General features: G+C 34.5%; 1 protein-coding gene across 1 annotated transcript in view; it reads right to left on the bottom strand.

Moving 5' to 3' along the window:
• LOC116169132 (lachesin-like) overlaps nt 1-26,378 on the bottom strand; it is a 137,184-nt gene that overhangs the window by 1,341 nt on the left and 109,465 nt on the right. Inside the window, exons 5-7 of the mRNA XM_031485159.1 lie at nt 24,138-24,275; nt 322-515; nt 5-274 (exon numbers count right to left, since the gene is read on the bottom strand). Coding sequence (XP_031341019.1) covers nt 5-274; nt 322-515; nt 24,138-24,275 — 602 coding nt within the window. The remainder of the gene's footprint in view (nt 1-4; nt 275-321; nt 516-24,137; nt 24,276-26,378) is intronic.

The following is a 26,378-nucleotide window of genomic DNA, read 5'->3' as shown; positions in this document are numbered from 1 at the left end:
TTGCCGCATGATCCCAATCCAAATTTTCCTCAGTGGCCTTATACTGTATGCGATAGCCGGAAGGTAGCATGCTAGCGGCAATCGTCCTATTCGTCATATCAGGCCCTTCGACAGTTAAACTGATGGTGTGCCGTCTTGCTTCGTGCAATCTAACTATGTCTGGAGGATCGGGCTGCACTCCCTGTTGGAGTGTGATAAACTTTTCGAGCTTCCCCAATCGGTTCGTCGCTCTACATTTATAATCGCCGAAAACGATCGAATTATTCGCGTGAAGCTGAAACTTTCACTTCTAATAAATTCAAGCGCGACTGGAAGACTCACCTGAAGGATTGATCTATGAGGTTCATGGATGGCTGCCTTATCCCTTACGGTGACGAGACGATTTTTGCGGAACCACTCGAACTTCGCTGGCGGATTCGCGTCGACCTCGCAGGTCAAATTAACATCGCCGCCAATAAACGCCCAAGCCTGCTCGATCTGTTTCCACAAGTGAGGGAACCGAGGAACTGGTTTATCTGAAAAAAATTTGATCAAGTTTCTCTCACGATTTAATCTAGTTTATGGCGAAAAGTTAAATTAATCCGAGTGTCCTAAATTCCAACTTAACAATTACGGTTTTGTTTGTTCTAAGGATTACCAAAATAATTCAAAATCAGAGTAGTTAGAAGTGTGGAAGTCTGTAATTAAATTTTAAACAGTCACATTTAGTTAATCCATGTATGCTAGTTGGTTTACTCTGTCTGAAAGTTTACCACAATTTCTAAAGCCTCAATTTACATAAATTTACAGTTGAACCTCGAACGGTATATAATTTTAAATAGTTACTCCTCATTCTCACCGACTCTTTATTGTCCATCATAAGATATTCCCTCCATGATAAAGTAGTCGCATTTATAACACGTACCTATTCGCCCGTTTCTTGGCACAAATACAAAAATGTACGTTGACATAAGTGGGCAAAGAGAGTATCATTACTTTTAACATTTTGCTTTACTGCAGCGCGATATTGTAGTCAAAGTTAACAAACTGCCCGCATTACCGTGCTGTAGAAGAAAAAACCACTCGAGACTCTACGGCAGCCATAAATATTACAGATACCTAACATAAACATTCCGATAAAAATCTTATGGAAAAATTATTAAGGGTGCGGTCGATTCTGTCTATACATATATCGCGAGTTACTAAAATATCGTTGTAAATGTCCTCTATTTCCATGCGAGAAGCCCAGTTTTATACGCTTTAAGTTTGGCTAGCTGTCTAGTTATGAAGAATAGGTGATAAATGGGAGGATGGACGCCAATACTCCAAGCTGATCTCAAAGACAATTCATGTTACGCCAATATATGGGGAATTTGATCATGTAAAGTTAATTAATGAAATAGTTATTTTGTTATCAAATCTCAATTAGACTTCCATCATAACTCACATTACTCACAACCGATTTATTTTGTCGATTACAGTTATTCCGTAAACATTTTACCCAAAATCGTCATGAGACCAGACTACTTTTCCTGGCGTTTGACCATCCGCTTCTAGCACTTTACCGGCCACACATGTCACATCATCACTGACAGATTGACATTATTCAAAAGTTATATACATAAAAATTGAAATTTCACATTAAAATACGATTTGGGGTAAAGTTTAATAAAAAAAGACTCGTCCATAATAGTTATTTGTACAACTAGAGAAGAAGGTAGAGTTTTTTAACTCGAGTTCAAAGGTTGACACTTGAGCGTAGCGAGTGTGTCAATTGAACGATAGTTTTCTTCTCAAGTTTTACACATATTTTTTTCTGAAACTACAATCAAAATTGAAAAATGATCGTATACAATAATGAAGTTTGACAAATAGCAATCTAGATACGGGTGTGTTTCAATTTTAAATGTCATTATTAAGATTAACGCAGAAATTGTTTTTTACTTTCCTCACTAGAGAGGAAAATCACATTTTCTTCACCCTTTTTAGAGACGAAAGTAGTTGTTTCTAAAGTCGTTTCAGAAAAAATAGCATTACTTGACTCGGAAATTAAAGTACCTACTCGGTCTCAAAGCCTCGTGCTTCAATGTTTCCTCGACAGTGATGTGAAGGGTTTGTAGTTAGAATCTTTGAAAAAGACATTATTTTTATAAATATCTTTTGTAGTACAAGCAGTTTTTATTTTTTAATCGAGGAAGGGGGGTGCGAGCATTTTTAGTTCCGTGCGGGAGTTATGTATTCTGCTGTCAATAATCGGTCTTTTTTCCTAATGTTACAAGTAAGTTATCGGCAACAGAAACTGTTTAGTGTCAATTAAGGACGGTCTCATTTCACATTTCACAGACCCTTTACCAGATACAGACTTGATGTTCCACTACTAACACTATTTACGTTCCAACATAACCGCAATGACCACTTTAACACCACATTTTAATTGCGGTCGATCAAGCACTTTCACTTGATCCTTGTAAAATAATTTTTCCACAAACGAATTCGTATAGATTTTAGGCCCGCGGTGCTGAAGAGCTCTTCACGTTAAATTCGTCGCCTGCTTTCGAAATGTTCGAGTGAGTTGCCTTTCTGTTCTAATTTTTGAGCAGAGCGCAAGATAAGCAATACGAAATTGGAACGTACAATTCACAAGCTGCTTCAAGCGGTGGATTATTGAAAACTTTTAATTAACTGAATTGATATAATGTTCATTATTACATCCCGTCGCTTTTGTTTTTCTTTTGCCCTCTTCATTTTCCCGAATACCGCGTTTTTATTTTTACTGTAGTACCAATATTAAGAGATAGGTACTTTAATTTAAACTGTAGATCTGGATGTTTCACAGTTTTCAGTGTATTAATATTCTCGATTGTGTCACATTATTCTAATCACGTATTTCAAACTCTCGAGTTGGGAGTAAAAGGGCAATGTTCTGGCAGTTAAATTACTAAAATATGTACGAACATATTAAATCCCGGAGTCATCCAATGAATGTTCCCCTGTAACCGCGGGTTGTTGATTGCGCACAGAAATATAAAATATGAGTAATATAATTTATGGCGTTAAAGGCCGAGCTCAAACATTGCCCGCGTACATATCTGTGACAATGAATCAAATTGTGTCTGTAGTATCAAATCGGAAAAGGAAGGCACAATCCGGAACCGTGCAATAAAAACAGCATATTAGGGATGAGTTGAAAGTGTGACGCTATTGCCAAATTTTCATTTTATAATAAAAATTAGTCAAATTACTTAGACCAAATTTGATAATATGAGAAGTGAGCAGGACTTGTTGATAGTAGTTAATGCATATCGTTTATTTTTGGGGTGCGCTCTTTCAGATATCGTGCATTTGCGATTCGGAACATTTTGAATCCATTAATAGTTAGTTATTATACAAGACGATATTTTAACCATTGAGTGAAAGATGTTAATTAATTAATTTTCACGAGATGGTTAGTTTCCCTTTATTGTCGTGTATAATACAAAACTTTATTTTATAGCAGAAGCCATATAAACCATTATAAAGCTCTTTATAATTCTGAATTTAATTTAGAGACGTCAAAAATAGCAAGCTTAGGTTCCGCCGTCGCGATCGTTTATATGTTCTGAACGTCATTTTATGTCATGCATTTGGACAGATGTCATTAGAATGCACAATCATTTGTTTCACGTTATCTACTCTTACGGTTAAAGAACGGCTTAGCCTACTCATTCAAACCTATTAAAATGTCATTTTTACATAAATTCTATAAAGTAAACTAAATTTTCTTTTGCATATCTTGCATACTTTGCAAATCTTTTCATTTACCTTGTATTTAAAAATGTGTACGTAACGAAGAAAACCCATTCAAATTAGAAGTCAAACCAAATAATAATATTTTTTGTTTATCGATTTGTGCCCGTATTTTGCAAACATGGGCTGAAAAATTATTACCTCAGCGGTTCATTAGGATTTTTTAATAAGTGTAAAAAGAAATATCCATCAATGACCGTGGCACCAACTAATTCTGGTTCTCAGGGTTTTTGTCAATTTTTTCTAAAATTTGAAGAAGTGTTGATGCTTCCATCGAGGTTACAAAGCGATAAAGGAACAGGCGCGTTAAGGAATAGGTCATCACTAACTCTAGGTCTAGCTTATTATTTATTGATAACAGCAAAAGTTTACTCATTAAATGTTTCAAATTTAAGTTCACATCAGTGTTTAATTGAGTATTTAATACCTTTGTTGGCAAAAGTAGGTACATCCAGTTTTTTAAAGGCTTCCCAAACCTTGTAGAATCCAATACGCATTCTTGAATAAATCTGTCTCGTAATTCAATTCCGATTTCTTCAATATTCTAAGGAACTTCCCTATATACTGGGACTATTATAGAGAAAACTTTTCCTGTAGCAATGTTAAACAATTGGCCTTTGGGTATATCCCAAAAAGGATTCATTAAATTCTCTATAGTACTTTTTTTTTATTTATAATTAAAGAGCTTCAACTGCAAAATAGGCCATTAGCTCTTGTACGGTTTATTACTGAATTTAACGCTCTCTTGTCTTTTTTACCCGGTGTTCTGGCATCTTACTTTTTATTGCAACCTGCATCTTCAAACGTTTGTGTCACGATTGAAGTTCTTAGGGAATAACTAAGTATGCCCATCTTTTCCGAGCTTCCAGAATTCGTCACTCCTAATCGTCGTGCAGCATCTGCATTAACGGTCTGCTCGAGACTTAAATCTACCGGTGATCGAAAAAACGGTTTAATTAAAAATAAACCGTTTACAAATTGACTTTTGTAGTTAGGGTACTTTGTTTCTATGTTTAATAGATTGTCGTGGAATCTTTTTGTCCATCGAGAATAATTTGGGTGACTAAAGACGAAGAAGCGTGAACGCGTATGAATCAAGGTCCGAAGTCAATTTACTTCTAGAAAAATCCCAGTGTATCTGTATCATACGGCAATGCAAGTACCAAAACTTTGCAGTTTTTCCTATTGTAACGCATTTTCGCAATACTTTTTACCCAAAATCGTCATGAAACCTTCTAGGCTGGTCAAACTAGGCCGGTTTATACAAGTGAGGTAGAAAAAATTAGTAACAACGTGATCTCTGCCGAAATGAGTACTCAATAGAGTCCTTATTAACCCCTCAAAAATCGCACTTTGTCGCATTGGTGGAACTTGGGTAAAAATGGCCGCCATCTTGATTTTTTTCGAATTTATTAAATATTTCGTAAAGTAGGTATACATTATATCAAAAAACAAAAAAGTTATTGAAATTTATATGATTTGGGTAATTATCACATCTGTGTCGAGACTTAGATGTATTTCAAGAACTTAATGCAGATGTAGCAGTTTAAATTAAATCAGGACTTAAAATTATTTTAAATCTGTACCGGTGTCCAAAGAAGATTGATGATATTAACTAGTTACGTCACATACTATACAGGGTGGTGACTTGCGTAACGCATCATAGGGATTTCAATGTAAAATTCATAACATGCGATTATTGGCCCCCCAAATTATATTAGAGCAAAAATGTATTAAGGTTTTTTGTAGGAAAACATTTTTTACGGCAAACAACCTTATTTAGTTTTCAATTTTTTGCATAATAAAGACGGAAAATTAAAACCCCCATCTTTTTCAATAATCTGTGATGCCATGGAATTTTATAATAGAAAAACTTCGCCAATATCCGTCAAGCCATTGAATGTCTACTATAAAACAAATCAAATTCTCAAAAAGTATTACATTTCAAACAGCGAATTCAACATAAAGAAAGACTAAATTACTAAAAACGGTTTCCTAATATAACAATTTATAATAAATGTTCGAATAAGTCACCATTAACTGCAAGACAGTAACCAAGTCGATCATAAAATCCATTTCGATCTGCTGCTAATTGATAACTGGATATCTTTTTGTTTTAGAAAATTCTATGGCATCGCAGATTATTGAAAAAGATGCGGGTTTTATTTTTCCAATTTTCCGTCTTTATATGAAAAAAATTGAAAACTAACACCGTTGATTGGCGTAAAAAAATGTTTTCTACAAAAAAGCTTAATAATTTTTGCTCTAAAATAATTTGGGGAGCCAATAATCGCATGTTATGAATTTTACATTTAAATCCCTATGATGCGTTACGCAAGTCACCACCCTGTATATGCGAATGACATCAAGGCAAAGCTTAAATTCAGAATTATGTTTAGCCTCACTACCACCAACCGAAGGAGCTGCCAAATAGCACATTAATATCATGAATCTTTCTTTTTATTGATGTATTGCTCCATGTGAATTATTTGGATATATTTAATGTAGCAGGTAAGTAGAGGGAAGCAAATAATTGAATGTTTTTATTTTCTTTAGGTTATCGATTTCGAAGCTCACTTCATCATCAGACCTTGCTAAAATATATAAACGACTCTAGTGAGCCGATAACCTAATGAAAATAAAAACATTCAATTATTTGCCTCCCTCTACTTACCTGCTACATTAAATCATGAATCTTCTTTGGACACCGGTACAGATTTAAAATAATTTTAAGTCCTGATTTAATTTAAACTGCTATATCTGCATTAAGTTTTTGAAATAAGTACATCTATGTGTCGACACAGATGTGAATAATTACCCAATTATTGAGTATTTTACTTTAAAATCCTTATTTTAAAAATTGGGCATACAAAACAGTTTTAACTAATTCAGATATTTACCAATTTTTAAGATATTTATATTACACATGGATATTACACGCATCTGACGTCAAGTACTGCGATGTTAACAATGTTTGATTTAAAAAGCTTGAATACCAGGAGAAAAATACAGCTAACCTTCCTTTATAAGCTTCTTCGAGGTTTCACAGATGATAGTGGATTGCACAGTCAAATTGGATTTATCACCCATTCATACTCCAGTCGGTCGAGATAATTATTTCATATCCCATACGCTCGTACAAATGTCCTCAAACATTCCCCATTAATTAGTAGTAGTAGTAGTAGTAACACCAATAAATTATTATTATTATTGTTGCGCACATATAATGAATTACCACCACAGTTGGATATATTTGGAGACTGCCTTCACGAATTTAAAAAGAAATGCTATCTGCACGTAATGTAGAGAATCTTATAACAGCTTGTAACTCGTGTGATTCGTGATTTCCCTGCTCCAATCATGTAACTCGTTAATTTTGGCAATCGTTAATTATGGCAATTGTACAGAATGCTTTTTTGTTTAAGTTTTTGTTTAAGTTTCAAATATTGTTAGCCGTGATCGTTATAACTATAAGGGCATCTAACTTATATTTTATTCCTAGTGCCTTTTTGGTTTTTTTTGTGTCCTCTGTAGCTAGTAATTACTTAATTACTAATTATTATTTTGTTTCTTGTGTACTTTGTTATATTTGAGTTATATTTCATTTACTCACTTAAATGTAAATGTATGTAGGTACTGCTCAACTGTAATTGGGGTAAAACCTGTAGTTGAGCAAGTAAATTTCATCAATAAATACAAATTTTTAAAAAATCCATATTGCCAAATCATATAAATTTCAATAACTTTTTTGTTTTTTGATCAATAGACTTAAACTTTTTTTATTATAGGTAACTTTTGATTCTCCATAAAAAAAGTCTCCTGAGTTTTTTTGATATAATGTATACTTTACGAAATATTTAATAAATTCGAAAAAAATCAAGATGGCGGCCATTTTTACCCAAGTTCCACCAATGCGACAAAGTGCGATTTTTGAGGGGTTAATAAGGACCCTATTTGGTACTCATTTCTGCAGAGATCAGTTTGTTACTAATTTTTTCTACCTTAACCACCTATTTTGACTAGCCTATTCATTTTCATGCCTACTTTATGTCAGGGAAATGTTAGTTTCCATGACGGAGGCAAACCAGCTTACTTTTCCTGCCGCCTGTCACTTTACTGACCGCACCGGTCAGTTTACCAGCCGCACTTGTCAGTTTACCAGCCCCACTTGTCACTTTTCCTGCCGCACCTATCACATTGCGTAATATCTATAATGATTCCTGTCATCAATGACAGATTGGCATTAATCAAAAGTTCTATATGAAAATTGAAATTTTATGTTAAAATACGATTTCGGGTAAAATTTAATACAAAACTCGTCAGTAAAATAACATTACATGACTCGGAAATTAATGTACTCGGCCCCAATCACTAAAAAGATAAACCTCAACACTCTCTGAATGAGATATTAAATTTAAATATGTATTTGCTTTTTAGCGTAACACAACGAAGTTGAGGTAAAGCTTATGTGCTCGTGTTTCCGTCCGTCCGTCCGTCCGTCCGTCCGTTCCATCGAGATCTCGGCCCCTGGGCCACCTAGAGACTTCGCGTTTTCGCTAATTGATAGCTGTTATGGTCTATATTTGCCCATTTCGATCAGTTTCATTTAACTCCATATTTTGCGCAGACTGCGCAATGCCAACTTTCATATTTATAGGGATATTTCTCTGAAATTTTAACCACAGACCCTTCTAGTAAAGATAAACATTTCGCGCATAGTAAAAATTATGTGGGCATGCGCAGTGACTGCGCAATGCCAACTTTCTTATTTATGGAAATATTGCTTTGAAATTTTAACCTCAGACGCTTCTAGTAAAGGCAAACATTTCGCGCATAGTAAAAATAATGTGTGGGCATGCGCAGTGATGTGTGGGCATACTGCGCAATGCCAAATTTCTTATTTATGGAGATATTTCTTTGAAATTTTAACCACAGACGCTTCTAGTAAAGGTAAACATTTCGCATATGGTAAAAATTATGTGGAGGCATGCGCAGTGACTGCGCAATGGCAACTTTCGCATTTATGTAGATATTTCTTTGCAATTTTAATCACAGATTCTCCTAGTAAAGGCAAACATTTCACACACAGTAAAAATTATGTGTTGGCATTGCGCAGTGCATGCGCCGTAACTGCACAATTGCCAACTTTCTTATGTATGGGGATATTTCTTTGGAATTTGAACCACATCTGCTTCTAGTAAAGGCAAACATTTCGCACATGGTAAAAATTATGTGTGGGCATGCGCAGTGACTGCGCAATGCCAACTTTCTTATTTATGGAGATATTTCTTTGAAACTTTATTTTACTTATTTAACTCCTCTCTTTCTCTGGACGTGGACGTGCTTCAATATGCAGATTCGACATTTTGTGTGCTTTCGATGGCAACGCATCGTTTCAATACTTTGTGTTACGCGGCAATACCCACGAGTGGGTTTTGGAACATTTTTTTAAACTGTTCTTAACCGGCCGTCTTCATTTTGTAAGCTTTATCCCAGAATTTGTATTCCCGTGAGTCCCAACGACTCCCTTCAGCAGGTACAGGATATGTTTCTTAACAAAATTAAATTTAAGTATTACTAAAAAACAATAGCCCAATGCAAGTAATGTTGCATTCTTTTACCTTTCTTCTCGCTTCGCACCCTTTCACCTTGATCCTGTCCCTTTTCTTTTTCTTTTTCAAATTTCCCGCTAGTTACTTTTCCTGCTGTTGCTTAACCTGAGCATTAATTTGTATTTTTCGATGGCATTGTCCACCCACGCCGTGTTTTTACTAAATAATTAATTTTACAATATGTGACTTGAGACTAATTAAAAAGGAATATATTTATAATGTCATCGATTTTCCCGTAAGTAAAAACTTTGACGATATAACTTAACGTAACTTTTTCAGCATGCCTGTTTTTTAAATGGCCTTTATATGCTTCCAGAATGTCCCAATTTTAATCTGTAATCTCCATAATGTAATCTCCACTTTAACTATGTCAATTCCAAAATCTGCATTCGATATTATATCTATAAGATAACCGTTGGTCGAAACTAGTCGTTTTACGCCATCATTAATTAAATTAGTATGGGGAAGGTTTTGTGTTTTGTGTTTAACTCAACGACTTTATTCTACATAACTCCATTTTGAGTTTCATCACACCATGGAAACGCCAGATTCAAAAATACACTTATCTGTAAATTTTTTAAAAACCAACTCTTGTTGCACAGTCAAATTAGACCACAAAATGGGCATTCCGTGCATCAGATACGTTATTTCTGAGATGAATAGGGATGTAAGAAATCCACGTTTTCGACATCGAAAGACCTGTGCGTACTATTTTTCGGTTTTCGTAAGTTTTAGTCCTGAAGGACCAATTTTAAAGCAATTATTGTCGTATACTTTTTTAAACTAGACAAAATTTGTGACCACGCAAGTCTAATAGTTTCCGACAAAGATTCGTAAATTCATCAGTTTTATCAACATTTGCGGAATTTCGCAGAAACCAAATAGACAATAATGGTGTGAGCTCGTCGCTTTCTTCGGTTCATAACAGTCACTGTTATTATGTTTAGAAAAACTTATTATGAACCCACGCAGGTTTAAAGGATTTACGCGATCTTGATGACATTCGTCCTTGCCGTCCTTCACATTTATGCTATGAAAAGGAAATAATGGCACAATGTGTACTATCTAGACATTCCAGTATGTAACAGAACTAAAACTTCGATTACAAGTTTTTATTTTCTATTTACATTTTGAAATCCCTTGTGTATTATTTTAATCACCCTAAAATGCGGCATTAAATTTTTCCTCACATTTATTTCTATTTCGTCCGCTTTAACTCAATTTACTCTCACCCGAGTAGATTTGCGCAATAAATCGAATAGATAACCATTTTTTCAAATCCTCTTAAATTTAGATTAATCACGTTTCAATTGGTGTTTTGAATGAATGAAATCCTACCGGTAAACACAAAAAAAGTAAATTTCGCAATTTCCAGTCTGACCTACTGAGCGTCTCGGGAGCCAGAAAAACTCCCCGGATTCCAATTGCGTGTAACTTATAAAATGTGAGCTTACATAATCAGGGAGGGTAAACAAAGTGCTGGCTCCGACGCGACGCCGCGGCGTCACTTTCGGAAAGTTTGCGAGTGTGTCTCATATTTCGGGACTAATTAAATTTATTTGACCACAGTAATCTAAAACGTGCCTGTATTTGTTAGTATTGTTGAAAACGTTAATTAGTTAAGGGTAGGGAAATATGCCCTTAATAATCATACCAAGAGATTAAAGCGCTGACCGATATTAACTTTAACATTAATTATCGTCGGTTGCCGGAGGTTATACCTCAAACTTTAATTAGGTATCGTTATTCATCATTAATTTCTTACATTAGTAGATCTGTGAAGAGGCATTAGGAAGTTTATAAATTTAAACGTACGACCTTCCGATTACAATAGTAAGGTTACATTTTGATTTATTTGGCTAACTTTCGACCTTTTGCGCGTCCCTGTTCAAGTATATTTTTTTTCAGTCACAATGAATTATCTCTAATGCCCCATATTGCATTGAACAGACTTTTATTGTTTGTTTGACAATTATTTAATTTTCTGTTCCTATGACAGGCATTATACATGACTTGGTTATTTAATTCTTACGCAAAGTGGGCAACCCACAATGCAACCTCGAGAACAACAAACATTATTAGACACTAATTATGGTCCTAAAAATTCAATTAATGAAGTTGGAAGCAAGATTAATCAAACTTGACGGCGGTATTTTTACTTTTTGTGGATTTTGTAAAAAAAGGTCGCTTCAAATTCTGTATCTATGCACACTGAATCAGATTCAGCTTTAAAAGACAACATCCCTTTAGACGTAAGAGTAACCTATGTCAACAGTTTTTTTTTAATTTCTCAAATTGGTAGGGGAAAATAACATCCGGCTCATGTAGACATCTCATTAACCCTTGTTAGATGGGAACCCTATTTATTTATTCTCCAAATTTAGTGAATTTTTAACCTTAATATTAATATTATATAATATAACTTTGTTAAAGTTTTGGATTTCATGTTAAAAGATGCTCTTCCTGACTTGAAGTGTTAAAAACCCGTAAAACAAGTTGGTCGCATTTTAATGATGCAGCTGGCTAACTCTTCCTTTTGAGTGGAACATACTATCCTAGCTTTTCCGATGATATTATTAAGTTAAGCACTTGGCTTATTCAATATGTTCATTGAGGCAACGTTCCAGAAATCCCTAAAGACATCGAGGTACCATAAAAGATTAGTCATCGGCGATAAGAGCGAACACGGGTGTGACGCAATCCTTCCCCGAAAAATTACGTGTTCATTCTGGAACAAATTGTAGCATATTTCAGTCAATTCCAACTTTGATGCGCTTGAATTATGGTATAAATTGTAAGTGATAAATAATAATTACCGTTACAAGGATTACAAAGATCGAGCGAAGCCGATATAGTCCGAATGATAAGAATCCATAGTGTTGCAAAGCTGGCAATAAGGAAAATTGATGTGGTGGTTGGTCGTTCCACCTCTTCTTAAATGATACACTAATTGAAACTCAATATTTTCAATTTTTCTAAAGCGACATTTTACTAAACTGCAACAGCATTGTCGTATGAAATATTTCAATAAAGGTGGGATAAATGACATAATACGGTGAGCGATTGCAATATGGAATTAAAAAATTTAAAAATCAGATGTTGGGTTTAATCTAAATACATAGGGTGCGACAAAAAGTAGATTTGGATACCAAAGTTGACTTTTTAAATGGAACAGTATTTTTTCAAATCCATTTTCGAATTCAGTGTCAAATTCTACGCATAATGAAAATAATTCGAAAATGGATTTTAAAAAATACTGTTCCATTTAAAAAGTCAACTTTGGTATTACCTAAACTACTATTTGACGCACCCTGTATATTTTGTCTTTAGTGCAAAAAATGCGCAGGAAAAATTATGATAGACGTGTATGAGCATTTTTTAAAACCCAGTGACTGATTTTTAAATGAATTTGTTACATATTTTGTCTCTCACTGTATAGTGTCTCGGTACGTGCTAATAAAAAAAATGTGCCAAATTCTTGACAGAACAGTTTCCTAGCTCAACTCTTCACCGTTTAACGTCTTCGCACGCTTTTTTTACTTTTGTTTTTGTTACTAATATCTACATAATTAATGAAAATGTTGAACACTCGCTTTTATGTAGGTATCTGATTCCAATTTTGAGAAATATGGCCGATCTATATTTCTCAAAATTGGAATCAGATACCTATATAAAAGCTAATTTTCAGCACGCTTATTTAGAAAAGACTTTCGAAGGCAGTCCGTAAGAAAATGTCCTTTCACTGATGGGATCAAAGAAAAAATCGTATGAAAATATCGCAACCATAAAAAAAAACGTTGGCGTAGATATAATATGTATCGATATTGACGCGTTTTTTTCTGTTAAAATATGAACCATTCTGCACAGGCGCTCACATTTTACTCATTACGGGTTAATAACGTTGCTTCACAAGCTACTCAGAACCTCAATAAAAAATAATTATCGGAAAAGAAAAATGTCGAGTATCTCAAATATCCCAAAGGAATAAACCCTCGAGCTACCAAGCGAAAGCATGACAAAGCAATCAGTAAGAGCGCAATTAAAGGATAAAAAGCGGTATAGAAAGGTTAAAAGAGGCGAATTTGCTTCAGATTTAACTTAATTTAATCAATGTAGCGCATTGAAAATTCAATCACATACAAAACCATTATCGAGGCGAAACCCTAATTTCATCCCCGTTAGAAATGCGGGTTAAGCCCGATTCATCGAAAAATGAGGAAAGAAACCCTTGTCAACGTATGTACGGAACCGATTAAAGGGAAAAATATCATTTTGTAGACTACGGCTGTATAGACAAAGGGAGATTTTTCTCAGAATTTCGTTTACAAAGTTCGGCTTTTCTTTGGAAAAGTAGGAATCGATTTATAGATGGAAAGATTTTTTCATTATACGCCTAAATTTTCTGTTGTAAATATTTTTTATGAGCTTTGAAAGCAAATTTGTTAAATGGAGCAAAAGAATGCGAACCAAATGAACTCTTTCAGTTCATGTTCAAACGGTTTTTTCGACATCTTTTTTCAGCTGACATTGTTGAGGAATTTGAGTTTTTCTAGTAAATTAGTCGCCATACCGTGCGGCAGGTAAGGAATTATAAATGAAGTTGGAAACTAATTTAAGTGTGATTAGAATCTTCTACGTAAAATTGTTAATTATAATTTCTGACTCACTTTCAGAGAGAAGTGTGAATTCTAGTTTTCTAGGTTAGCTATTTGTGCATACTAAAAAGTCTGAATGCGTCGAAAGAAATGTTTGAAAAAAACGAATTTGTAAACAGGAATAGTTTCGTAAAAATTAAGGGTGGATTTTGGGCTGTAACAATACGTTTGCATATTTTTGAAGAATACGCTTGGCAAATTTTTATTGATTGTTTCGACTCATTTTCCTCCAAGCTGACTACGTGATCACCTCCAGCATTTACGTTCTTGTACGTTTCGTGAAAAGTTCCTGTTAAATTTCTGAAACGTGGTTGTCAATTTTCTTTTATTTTTCGAACGTTTATATCACGTAGCATCGGGGCTTAAGACGCAAAGCTCGTGGAACATTCCACCTTCGTTGCTAGTTACAATCACAACACAGTATGCCCGATACTCAGATTAACAACAGTTGTTTACGATACAATAAAGGGCGACAAATAAATAGACAAATTACATTGTGTGCAGTATATTGGCAAATTCGACTGAATTATGGTAGTTAAATAAAAAAGCTCATTGGAATTTATTCGGTATAAAACGCGAAAGCTTTCTGACCCCATTCGAATGAACAAATGCTATTTCAATATTGTATGTACCCACTGAAAATGTCATAAACCTGTAAATGGAGATTTTAATTTGTCTAAATCCGCCGTCAACCTCAAACTTATTAATGTCGCAGTTTTGCTTTACTCTGTACCTTAATTAAATTTTTACGTCCGAGTTAAAAAACAAGGAAATTACGTAAAGCAATTAATTCTTGATTACATTTGCGGAAGTTTAACTTTGTATTTATTAACATTTTTGCAAATTTTTATAGGCACTTTCCTTACTTCGACGGAGTGCAATAAAAAGACGCCGTAAAATTACTTTAAAATGTGCTTTTATGTGGAAATTAAGAACGTTCCTTGCTGCAGCACGTGCAGCTACATCTCCGCAATTCAATTTCCATCTGCACAATTATTTTGTAATGTTCCACTGATACTATCGAACACATGAACCTCTTAGTTATAATTGATGTACCGGGTGATTCGAAAGAATTCACAGGATGTTGAATAAAGATCAATAGTCTTGAAACCTCGATGTTTACTAGTTCAGAATACCCTTAACGATTCTCGATCGTCACTTTTAATCGCACCAGACGTTATTTCAGTTTTCTTCTTAAAGGTCTCCAGTATATACTTGATCCCAATCTTTAGAAGGAATGTATTCGCAATTTATTCTGCATTTCTATCTCATCTTTGGATATTTCATAACATACCCTGTGTATTATTAACGAGTTCCTAGCGAGTTCGTGATCCGTTCGTCTGTCCGTCCCTCAGTCCGCCCGCCTGTGGACAAGATAATTCCCGAACGGTTTCTAAGTTTCCAATTCTGTTTTCAGTATTTTGTTTATCATCGCACAAGGAAAAACTGATTACATGTTCAGTGACCCAGGAGGTCGTTTGCTATATTTGTTACAAGTTTATTATAGATTAAATATATTGATCGAGAAATTTCATCTCGAAGTTAGAAATCTTTGCTTCAACAGACAAGCAATGCAGATTATTTCTGTAAGTTTAAGCAAAGACATCGGTTTCAATGTCGATTATTAACGAACGACAAAAAGCAAATTCATGATTTTGGACTTTCTGTCCGTCCGTCCGTCCGTCTGTGTACATGATAACACGCGAACGTTTTCGAATTTTCCAAATTTGTTTTCAGTAATAGATAGACAATGATTAAAGGGCTGACTTATTACATTTGGGTTAATTGAAAGTGAAACATAATTTTTTATTTCAGAAAACAAATGAGGAGCGAAAAACAATTGAATTTTTTTAAATTGCAGTGCACCTTTTGATTAGGCTCATTTCGATGATGAAACATGTTAGTACCGTAATACAAGAAAATTTAAAATAAAACGTGTTATGATTAATAATCCTACATCAAAATAAAACAAATGAACGTGTACGTTTCTTATTAATTAATTAAACCCTGAAGACAAAATGAAATTAGCAATAAGATGGTTTTCATCGCAATAAGCCTTCAAACAATTTTTATTAACTGCAAGGCAGTGAGCTGACCTGTCACGGAAAGCTTGAAATTAATGTCCGAGTATTCTGGATGAAATTGCTGCAGCAATGATTGCTAATTTCGTGTTGTCTTTAAAGTTTAATAAGAAACATACACGTTCATTTGTTTTATTTTGATGTAGGATAACTAGATTAATGTTATTGATGTTATTACCCAATAAACTGTTTTTAAATTTTCGTGACAAATTTTCTTGTTTAAGGGTAGGTACTAACACGTTACGTCATCGAAAAGAAAAAAATCTCTAACAAATGAGCCTAATGAAAGGGTGCATTGCAATTTAAAAAAATTCAATTCTTCTTCGTTACTCGTTCGTTTTCTGAAATAAAAAACAAGTGAATGCTGCCTTATTATGGGAAATAAATATATTAAACAGCTTTCATATAGAAAGATTTTGTATACAGTCGATATTTACCGAGATGCTATGTTCCACACATAATGGGTACCCTGCATATTACGGACTGGTACTGAATATAACTGACAAGGGTTGTTTGACGGGTTACTAGTAAATGACAAATAAAAATTGTTGGTTTCTGGAAATATTACAATGATCATTTCAATTAGTGTCTATTGACTGTAAATTTGGTTGTGAAATTTTCTTGTTTACAGTAATAAATTATTTCTATTATTATTATTTCATAATAAATAAGGTCAAAGTGTTATATTTAATATGTTCTGTTCCGATTTTGGGGATGTTTCTCTGAAAATTGACTTTGATTTTCAGAAAATTGCTTGCTTGCAAAATTAAACTAAGAATAACCATAAAGTTAGATGCTGTATTGATGAAAATTCAAATAGTCACAAAATTCCAATTTCCATTTCCCTGTACAGATTTTCCCTATGAATTCAAATTAACTAGATTAATTCTCGTGGCCGCGATTTTTCTTCCATTAAATGGGCAGGGAGTCGGGAATAACTTTTTGGAACGTTAAATCCTTGGTTATAACAGTTACAAGCAAACCCAATTTTATTCATTATAACAACGGAGTGAGTATAGTAATAGTTTTTTACAGGTTCTGAACGTTTTTTGATATTTGGCCTTAAAAGGAGAATCCTCGCCCATATGCAAGCTCGTCTACTTTGCTTTCATTAATATTTTAACAAACGCAAGTTTTTTAACACACATTTATGTGATAAATTCACAGATTCTAACGACAATTCTCAAGTAATTTTTGTGTAACTGTTCAGAACTTGTAAAATTTTACCTTCCAAGTTCCAATACAACTAAAATGCCCATAACCACCACTAAGTTCTTTTTATGTCTGAAAAACCAGACTTTCGCCCTTGACGAACTCCGAAAGATTTTATATATTGAGCAAATTACGTGGATATTCTTTGGTATTTAGGGATCAAAAACTTTTCTGAAAATTTTTCCGAATTAACTATCAGATGACTGTCACGATCTTTTACGTTGTTCGAAACGTAACGCCGAAAAGCTATTAATCTGAACTAAACAGTGTCGACGTATGCGGTTCAAAACGATCTGTGGCAAGACTTTTTTTTTACTCCCACTAAATAAAAAACCGCCCCCTTTAACACGACTTATAGTAAAATAGTCAACCATGTTTTTTTTAAATGCACCAATTGGATTGCTAACCCCTCAGGCTGATATTCATCTGACTCGTCTTCTCACGCTCCAGAAAATAATCTAAATCTCATGTCTATTTTGCAGTTGTAATCAAATAGTCCTAATTAAGATAATTGAATTTGATCCAAATCTCCGACACCTAGTCTCCAGATATCCCGAACCCATTAATAATGCAATACGCTGTATTAGTAACCGAAAGGTGCAAAAAAAGGACGCTCTTCCATTCCACCGAATGCTCTCTTATTTATTCTTAAGGCGCGGGTAGACTGGCAAGTTGACAGTAACTCGTTTGAGAAAACTTGTCAATCTATTCGCACCCTCGTTCGCACCTTCACAATTTCATTACCAAGTAATTAATTAAATGATCAGCCCTTTACATTCCGACACCCCGTAGAATTTCTATGATGAGCAATGCCTAAACTGCTCTACCCTTAAAATCTCAAAATCTCTAATTTCACAACGAAATTTAAAAAAAACTTTAAATGTATATTTAGAGCTACTCTTACAACGTTTCCATAGAAAGAGCACTGCTTACTCTAAAGGAAAAGAGCATTATGGAATCTTATCGACTTGCAATATTGGATAAAACGCGAAATAAAAATAAAGGGTGATATCGACCAGCAATGAAAATCATAAAGCTTCATAAAGCATTTAGGAATTCTTACCAAAAGTCTGCGTTGGACTAATGAATTTTTTAGCAAAGGCCAGGATGTACTCTTCCGATTTATATGAATTTTTGAATGGGTTAAGGGTTGATTTTACACTGGAGGTCTCGGTGAATATCGATGAACATCGAGCCCTCCAATAATGATGCCATTATACGTTCTGCATTTGCATTTCAAAAACCTCATAGACCTTCCAGGAATCGCCGTATATTTTAGGCGACCTCTGGAAATTTGCGGGGATCTGAAGGAATTTCTATGGACCTAAATGAACAGAATCCAGGTGTAAAAAAAATCGGTTGTAGTGGGTCTTTTCTCTTAAACGGGGACAATTTTTCTAGATAATACTCTCTTTTCAATTTGGGGTTGGTATAGCAATTATTTATCTTCCAGTAACAGAAACAAATAAACCAATAATTGAACAATGTTGTTTTAGTAGAAATGCGGATTTTCCGTAAAATTTCTGGGATGTCACTAGGAAAGACGAGTGGTTGCTTATATGATGCTTATAGTAGGTGTCTATTTTCCTTTTTACTGTGAGTGGTAATTTAATCGAGAAGAAAATAATTGGTCCTGCATACGCCCCGCTACATTCGATCACAGTAAACCTCTCCAAGTAAGCCGCCCCTCATAAAAACAGTCTACCCCAGCTTCACAATCCCTTTGTTTACATACAATGATTATAAGAATAAAACTTGTAAATTACGTTTTAGTTGGTAATTTACTGCCGGCATAACTCAAGCGAGATTGAGAAACGCAAAACACAAAGGCGCCCTTATACTTGCTAAGTGTGCAGGAAGGTGGTTTCCTTAAGGCAATTTAGATGCAAGAAGATAAAACTAATCTATTGTAATTAAATGCGGAAATCCGGAAACGTAAAGCACGGAAAACCACGTAGCCTAAACCATGTTAGGTTTGTTATCTAATTCTTGGAAAAAATGCAATAAAGCCCTCTGGAAACGCTCGCCAACTTTTTAACTCTATTACCGGTGTTGAATGACTAAATATGGGATTCGCGTAATTGCGTTTAAAACATTTTAACGAGTTTGATGTGTGCGGACTGAAGTTATGGTTATAACTTTGAATTTTAATTTGCTGTACAATTAATATATTCCCCCAGTAACCTTTTTGTCGATTATAGCTAGACGAATGAAAAAAAACCATTTGCACGTTTATGGAGAAACTATCTATGCAGGGCGTTAATAAATCATAGTTGTTAGTAGCTGCCAAATAGTTTACAGTGGCCTAGTTACAAGAGAATTCACTTCAGCTTTGTGGGAGGTAGACGCGCTTCAGTAAAAGCATATCCCATTATCTGACCCGGTCGGCGGTCATTGATATTCATGTACACATAGCATGTTGATACGTTATAATTTAATAATTGCAACGTTCTTTCAAAATGAACGAATAATGAGGATGGACAATCAGTAAAATTGCACCCCACATAATGCCAATTAACAGCTTTATAAATGTCACCCTACCATTAATATCCGGAGGGTGTCAAGTAAATTTTTGGTGATTAGTTTAAATGACCATACTTTTTATATTGATGGGACCTGACAGCGGATGTTTTATTAGTAAAGCAAAGGATTAGATAACAGATTTTCACAAGCGCAACTCAATTTTTTTTAATTTAATAATAAGAGTACTAACATGTTATATCATCGAAAAGAAAACAAAACCTCTATCAAATGAGCCTCTTTTAGTATTATTGATACCCGTGTAGGGTCGGGACAGAATAGCCCTACTGCAGCGGAACTGCATGTCGTAAAAGGCGACTAATCAACTACAATCCGATCGGCAACTACGCTGTTTCGAAACACCCTTTTAAGACTGTTAGGTGGGGTTGATGCGGGAAAGAAGAGTATATTAACTGAAACTTTGGCTTGTTAGGTCAGGGTTTTTGAAACGTTATCCATTGACGACCAGGCCATCTACAATTTTCGCGCATTGACCCATGTTGCAAAATGGAGAGGGGTTTTCTTATAATTTTTATCTATTATTTCTATAGAGATGGGCTCAGAAGGTAAATTTTGATAGCTGTTTTGCCATTCCAAAATGACTTTATCTACGTTTTTGTACACTAATTTTGTTTTCAAAGCTCGATAGTTTTCTTCAAGCACCAAAGGCAGCGAAAATTGTCGGTTTTCTCCAGGAACCCGCGATTAAATCGCCCATATTGTTCTCTGTCCATATACTTTTTAGATTTATTTGCAGATCGAAATTAACTCTACAACAAATGGCTCTTTTCTAATTTGCAGGATTTATTATACTATTATTTACTATAACTCTCGCCAGGAAAGATTACCGGTCACAGAACACTTGATCCCGATCTACAATCTATATTTTTCTTAAGATGCGATCGACTTCCGGAATAGGATCGTGCCAATGTTGAACGAAAAGTCTTTTTGTTCAACATTGTCACTCACATCTTTAGAAAAATATAGATTGTAGACCGGGATCAAGTGTTTTGTGACCGGCAATCTTTCCTGGCGAGAGGTTTATTTACTATACTATACTATTAATTCAAGAAATTCTCAATTCTTTTTCTAGTTCGGTCTGCAAATTGAATAATCATTCATGACAATAATAGGAAATATCTTTTTTGTTATAAATAACAGCCGTTGAAATATAAATAGAAATGGCAAGGGATGATATTCTTTCTCGTTTTCTATCAATAGAATCATTTGAACACAATCTCTTAAAAAATGCTGTGGCTAGCACAGATACAATTCGCGCACCTACGCATGCGGGTTGCCAAAGCTTTCTTTTATGTCTAAGAATATGGGTACCAAATTTGGATCCAATCGGTTCAGCTGTTTAACCGGAAATGAGAGTACAGTCGGACCGACAGACCGACATCATCGAGATTTTGTTTGATTCGGATTCCTGGGGCTTCAAAACGCGCATTTCCGTTAAAAAAGTGGAGGGGGGGTCATTTTTTTACACCAATCTCCTTTATTAATGTGCGGGTGGGTAATACCTAATGAAAGATGTAAACTTAGGCAAGACCTCGAGTAAGATCGCATTCTATGAGTAGAAATGCGGAATAAAATTCCTTCCAATATAAATTTGATGTGATTTTTCTGTCAACTTTCCGGAGAGTAGTAGTCTGTTGAAAGGTGCAAACCATTGACATAAATTTAATTACGTTATTTATTGTTGTACAATTAATTATTAATGAAGTTATAAGGGTCCCTAAATAGATTGACATGTAGTAGTTAATTATTATGTATCAATTACTTGTACTCAAAATTTATAACTCGAGCGCGAATTTCACTATTTATCACTCCGGCGTCGATGTGAAACTGAAATAAAACACAATTCAAATTGATTATATAGCAAAAAAAAAGCTTCTAAAGAATTCTCGAATTAACATTTCATACTTCATGGAAAAATCCGCTTTCATTTCTTAACTCCGGTGACTAATCCTTTATTAACTTGATGGCAGCTTGATAGCGCTTTAAAAAATTCGCTACATTATGTTGAAACACGCACAAATTCCAAACATTATGTTAATGTTTGGTATGTATTCCCAATTTCCAAAATTCGTACTAATACCGCAGCGACGCACCGTTAAACTAGTATCTTAAGAAACTGTTTGGTCCTTGAATGTAAAATAATGAATTGTATTTCACACTTAACCCGTCAACTCTGGACTGGAATTAGTAAATGCTTCCGAAAAACCTTCAGAAGCAATGGTCAAACACTTTAAATCGAAGAATATAATTAAAGGATAAAATAAAGGATCATACGTGAAAAATATCTATACGTAAGTAAGTGGACACTGCACATGCGCACATCTGATTTTTACAAAATGCGATATGCTTGTCTTTACTAGAGCCATCTGCGGTTAAAATATAAAAATAATTGTATCTCTATAAATAAGAAACTTCGCGCATGCGCACATTAATCGTCAAGATTGTTCTTGGTTGAGGTACCAGAGTTATTAGCTACCGAATGCAAAAAGAACGAACTAAATATCTTGAAAACTGTAGTAGTAGTTGCGACCTCAGACGGACGGACGGATATCAAGTAGCCTTCTAACGTGTGTTGGAAAATGCGCCAATAAATCTCCCTGAATGTAAACTAAAACGTAATACGGGTTAAGTTTTTACAACAATTTGATATGCCTGGTTCATATTTCTCCACGAACTCGCGAACTGTGGAAATATAGTTCGTCTTTATTTGTGAGAGATGCTCCTATAGTTGGGAACAGGGAATTTTAATAGCTTTTGTTGGTACCGCACCCAATTTTCCTTTGGGAGAAAGCATAACCGTTTCAAACGAGATTATTTCGATTTTGGTTTTTAACATCTTGTACTTTTATTCGGAATGCGTTAGGTGCATTATTTTACTATGTTATGTTATGAAATTTCATTTTAGTACAAGTTTTTCCTTTTAGTATTCTTGAAAAAGTGTAGGGGCGGGAAAGGACACCCCCTCTGAACCGGAACTGCATGTTGTAATGGCAGTCTCTAGTCAGTTTTTGCCGTGAAAAGTGTTTGCGTGTTATGCCTAATGACGTGTGACAGTTGTGTGCTATTTATGAGGTGTGAAGACCATTACCTGTCGGAACTTACGATCCCCATAAATAGAACACTACTATCACATCTTGGAGCGACAGAATGAGAATGACGAAAACTGGAAAACATTCTTCAATGTCGGCCATTTATAAAAATACTCGCTTAAATATTGTTTCTCCACGCTGTAATAATAACTAATAATTTTAGGATAAGCGCTGAAACAACTAGAATTAACAGTTATCACAGCATCAACACCACCCCGTTTTATATTTTACCCCTATACACAAACTCAGTTTTCATTTGTAACCTTAGCACAATCTACGCGTAGGCGGTATACATATACAAACTTTTCCGAGTTTTGGAAATAAGCGAAATCGTCGAGGGGATATATAATAATATGCTTGTGTTTGCGAACAAACATTTCCATATATGGAAGGCATCCATTATACGAATCGTGGAACTAAGTCAACAGCAATAAATAAAGATCATTTCGTTCTTATTCGTGATTAATTCGATGGGTACGTATCACATTCGAAAAAAGCATTAATGCGAAGAGAAGCACAGAATGTTCCGGTCAGATGTAATTGTAGTAATGTCAGAATAAATAGTGGTGCTTCATTCCGGAAGTGGTACTTGGAATTTTAAACGCCTAGAGCTAAATTATACAGTAAAGCTCGCGTAATAAACGAACTCTACCGCCGAAATGGAAGCTCATCTTTAACTTCAATTAACACTCGGAATTAAAAGGTTCGCTCAAGGATTATGTTATTATACATTTGCCGGAAAGGAAACGTACAGTCGCGTGGGGGCTAACTGTATCTATCGATTTTAAAGTAAACCGAAATTTATTTTCAACATAGAAATTTATGACTTGGACTATAGCAGATAAATTCTACTTCCACTTTTTCGAAATCTAGGTTAACTATGCACCGCGCGGCAAAATTTGTACCCATCTGCATAAATGGCCTAAATATTTATAATGCATTCACATGAAAATTTATCTCCCTCAAATGGTTTCACTCTTAAAATCCATCAGTGTTCTGATGAATGACATCACACGCATCTGCCCCTGTTTGTAATTCATCTTTACACGCCTGTAATTACAATCGCGCAATTAAAGTTCCTTGTAGAATATATCTCGAATTTAATTAATTCCGCGTGAGTGTATGATAAATATCTTAATTCGTCTGTATCATGCTCAACTAAACCTTTAGACGGGTACTTACGTTCAACCTTCAGAATAATATTTTGATCCCTTATGTTTCCGGTTGTCCTTTGCATCGCTCGACACGTGTACGTTTTGCTGTCCGCTCTCGTTACGTTCCTTATCAATAGTCCATCGCCCATCTGTTGGTATTTTGGTGCTGAAAACATTGGAAAAACGTTACTCGTTTGCTTGTACAATTACTTTTTATCGCTAAAGCCAGAAGTTCATGAAACAATCAGACAATGTATACGTCCGCGTTCGTATAATGGCATTGTTTGGTATATTACTGGTAATATTGTTTGACTTTTCATTCCACAGTTTTTCTCATTTAATCCTATACAGAAGCAACCTTTGTTTGAAACTGTCCGACCAACTCGTATGCAAGTCTAATTCCGATCTATAAATCAAAATAATTGCAGAATTTAAGCCGGAATTATACTTCATTTTGAGTTGTTATAGCCTTATAGGTACCTACCCATGAATGTGTGGGTAGAATCTAAAATGAGTGGTTTATCCGCAATTTGTCATTTTTTCAAAAAGCAGATGTCCAGAAAAAGTGAATATCGAAATTATCATAAAACTTAAAAGGCCGTAACTCAGATTTTTTATAGATTTGGCGAAACAATTCTCGTTTTTAAAAAAAAGCCAAAAATACAAGATATCGACTTTATTGCAAAAGCTAATGACAAGGAATAATTTCTAAGTTGTTTTACATGAATATGAAATTACAATTTCCTGATCTTGCTTCTTGTTTCCTGGGAAAGGCGGTGCTGGTCCCGCGATTCTTATGGGAACGGCTACTTAACTCTCGTATATTTTCAAAATTTCAATCAAAGGTAACTAGATTGTTTTTAATTGCATGAAATGTTGGATTTGATTTCGTAAGCAAGTCCGTGTTTACCTTTCACTTTGTAATTCCACATTTTCTGATAATTTAATGTTTTTCAATTTTCAAATCCTTTCAGTAATTAGCAGGCCGTTAAAAATTATAAACACCAATTCAAATTATAAAATATTTACCCCAAACAAACAAAACAAAAATTCTTTCATGTTTTTCATAACTCATTTTAAAAGATAAAATAATGAATTTTCCATTTAAATTAAAGCTCGATTGAAGCCAATGCGTGAACCTAAATTAATCAATTTTAATAATAATAAGCCATGAAAAGTCATAATGGGAAAACATTAAAATTAACTAAATAACATCTGTTATTAGTTTGGTTTATCGGCATTTACATTTCGGTTATTGATTGTTGGCAAGGTTGTTGGTTACTTAGTTAAGTTTGTTAGAAAAATTGAATTTAGAAGAAAATGATTTAATTGATATGACTTCTTTACTGAGCGAATGCCAGAAAAATTGTTTATTAGCCAGCAAAGTTTATAAAGAAAGATCTCCCAGTAAACTAAGACAACAAAGAGTCGTTTAGAATCATTTTAGACTTGAACTCTAAATATGAGCTATGAAAAACAGGAAAGAGCGTAACCCGTTATGCACATGAAGAAAATGAATTCATGGTTATGATAGCAATTATTGTTGAAATCTGCACATAAGTACAGTCTTTTCTGTTAATTGAAATTACATGTGCCTTTCCTAACGCATTAAAATAGAAATTTTGTGCTACTGCCATAAGAATGTACATAGTCACATGATTTACAGTTGCAAAGTAAAGGCGTGCAAACTACAACGTAAGACTAAAGAGCCCAAGGCAAAGAGAAAACTATACAGGAGTTTAAAATGATTGTATTGCAAATCGGTGTTTTGAAAATTGCACTTCGCTGCAATTGAAAATTACTTCGTTTATCGGAAGGAGCGTAAATAATGTCGACACTAGAAAGAAAGCCCTTTATTAAATAATAGTATATTAAGATACAAGTGTATAATCAAGTCTTTAAAGCACGCGCAACGAGTTTAAGGGCACGACGCAAAGCGGAGTGCCTTTAACGTTGCAAGTGCTTTAAAAACCAATTATACACGTGTATCTTATAGTATTTTTTATTATACTTGCAGTATAATTTAAAAATAGGAAATTCAATGAAATCATATTGACGTTATACTCGAATACATGTCTAATTAAGTGGGCTGGGTGTTCGTAATTTCACGATTGCCATGGAAATGTCTCTTGATGTTTGCTTATAAAAATCGTCGTCTTTGTGAGTAAAACGATTTCCGTTGAAAAAGATAATACACCGTCCATTAAATCGCTTGTTGTAAAATCTAAACAAACGTTGGTAGGTGTAAAATCTCAATCCAGTAAAGCCT

This window comes from Photinus pyralis, unplaced genomic scaffold (assembly GCF_008802855.1).
Source record: "Photinus pyralis isolate 1611_PpyrPB1 unplaced genomic scaffold, Ppyr1.3 Ppyr1.4_LG4, whole genome shotgun sequence".
Lineage (NCBI taxonomy): Eukaryota > Metazoa > Arthropoda > Insecta > Coleoptera > Lampyridae > Photinus > Photinus pyralis.
Note: the sequence above shows the minus strand (reverse complement) of the source record. Positions and strands in the feature narration are given on the sequence as shown.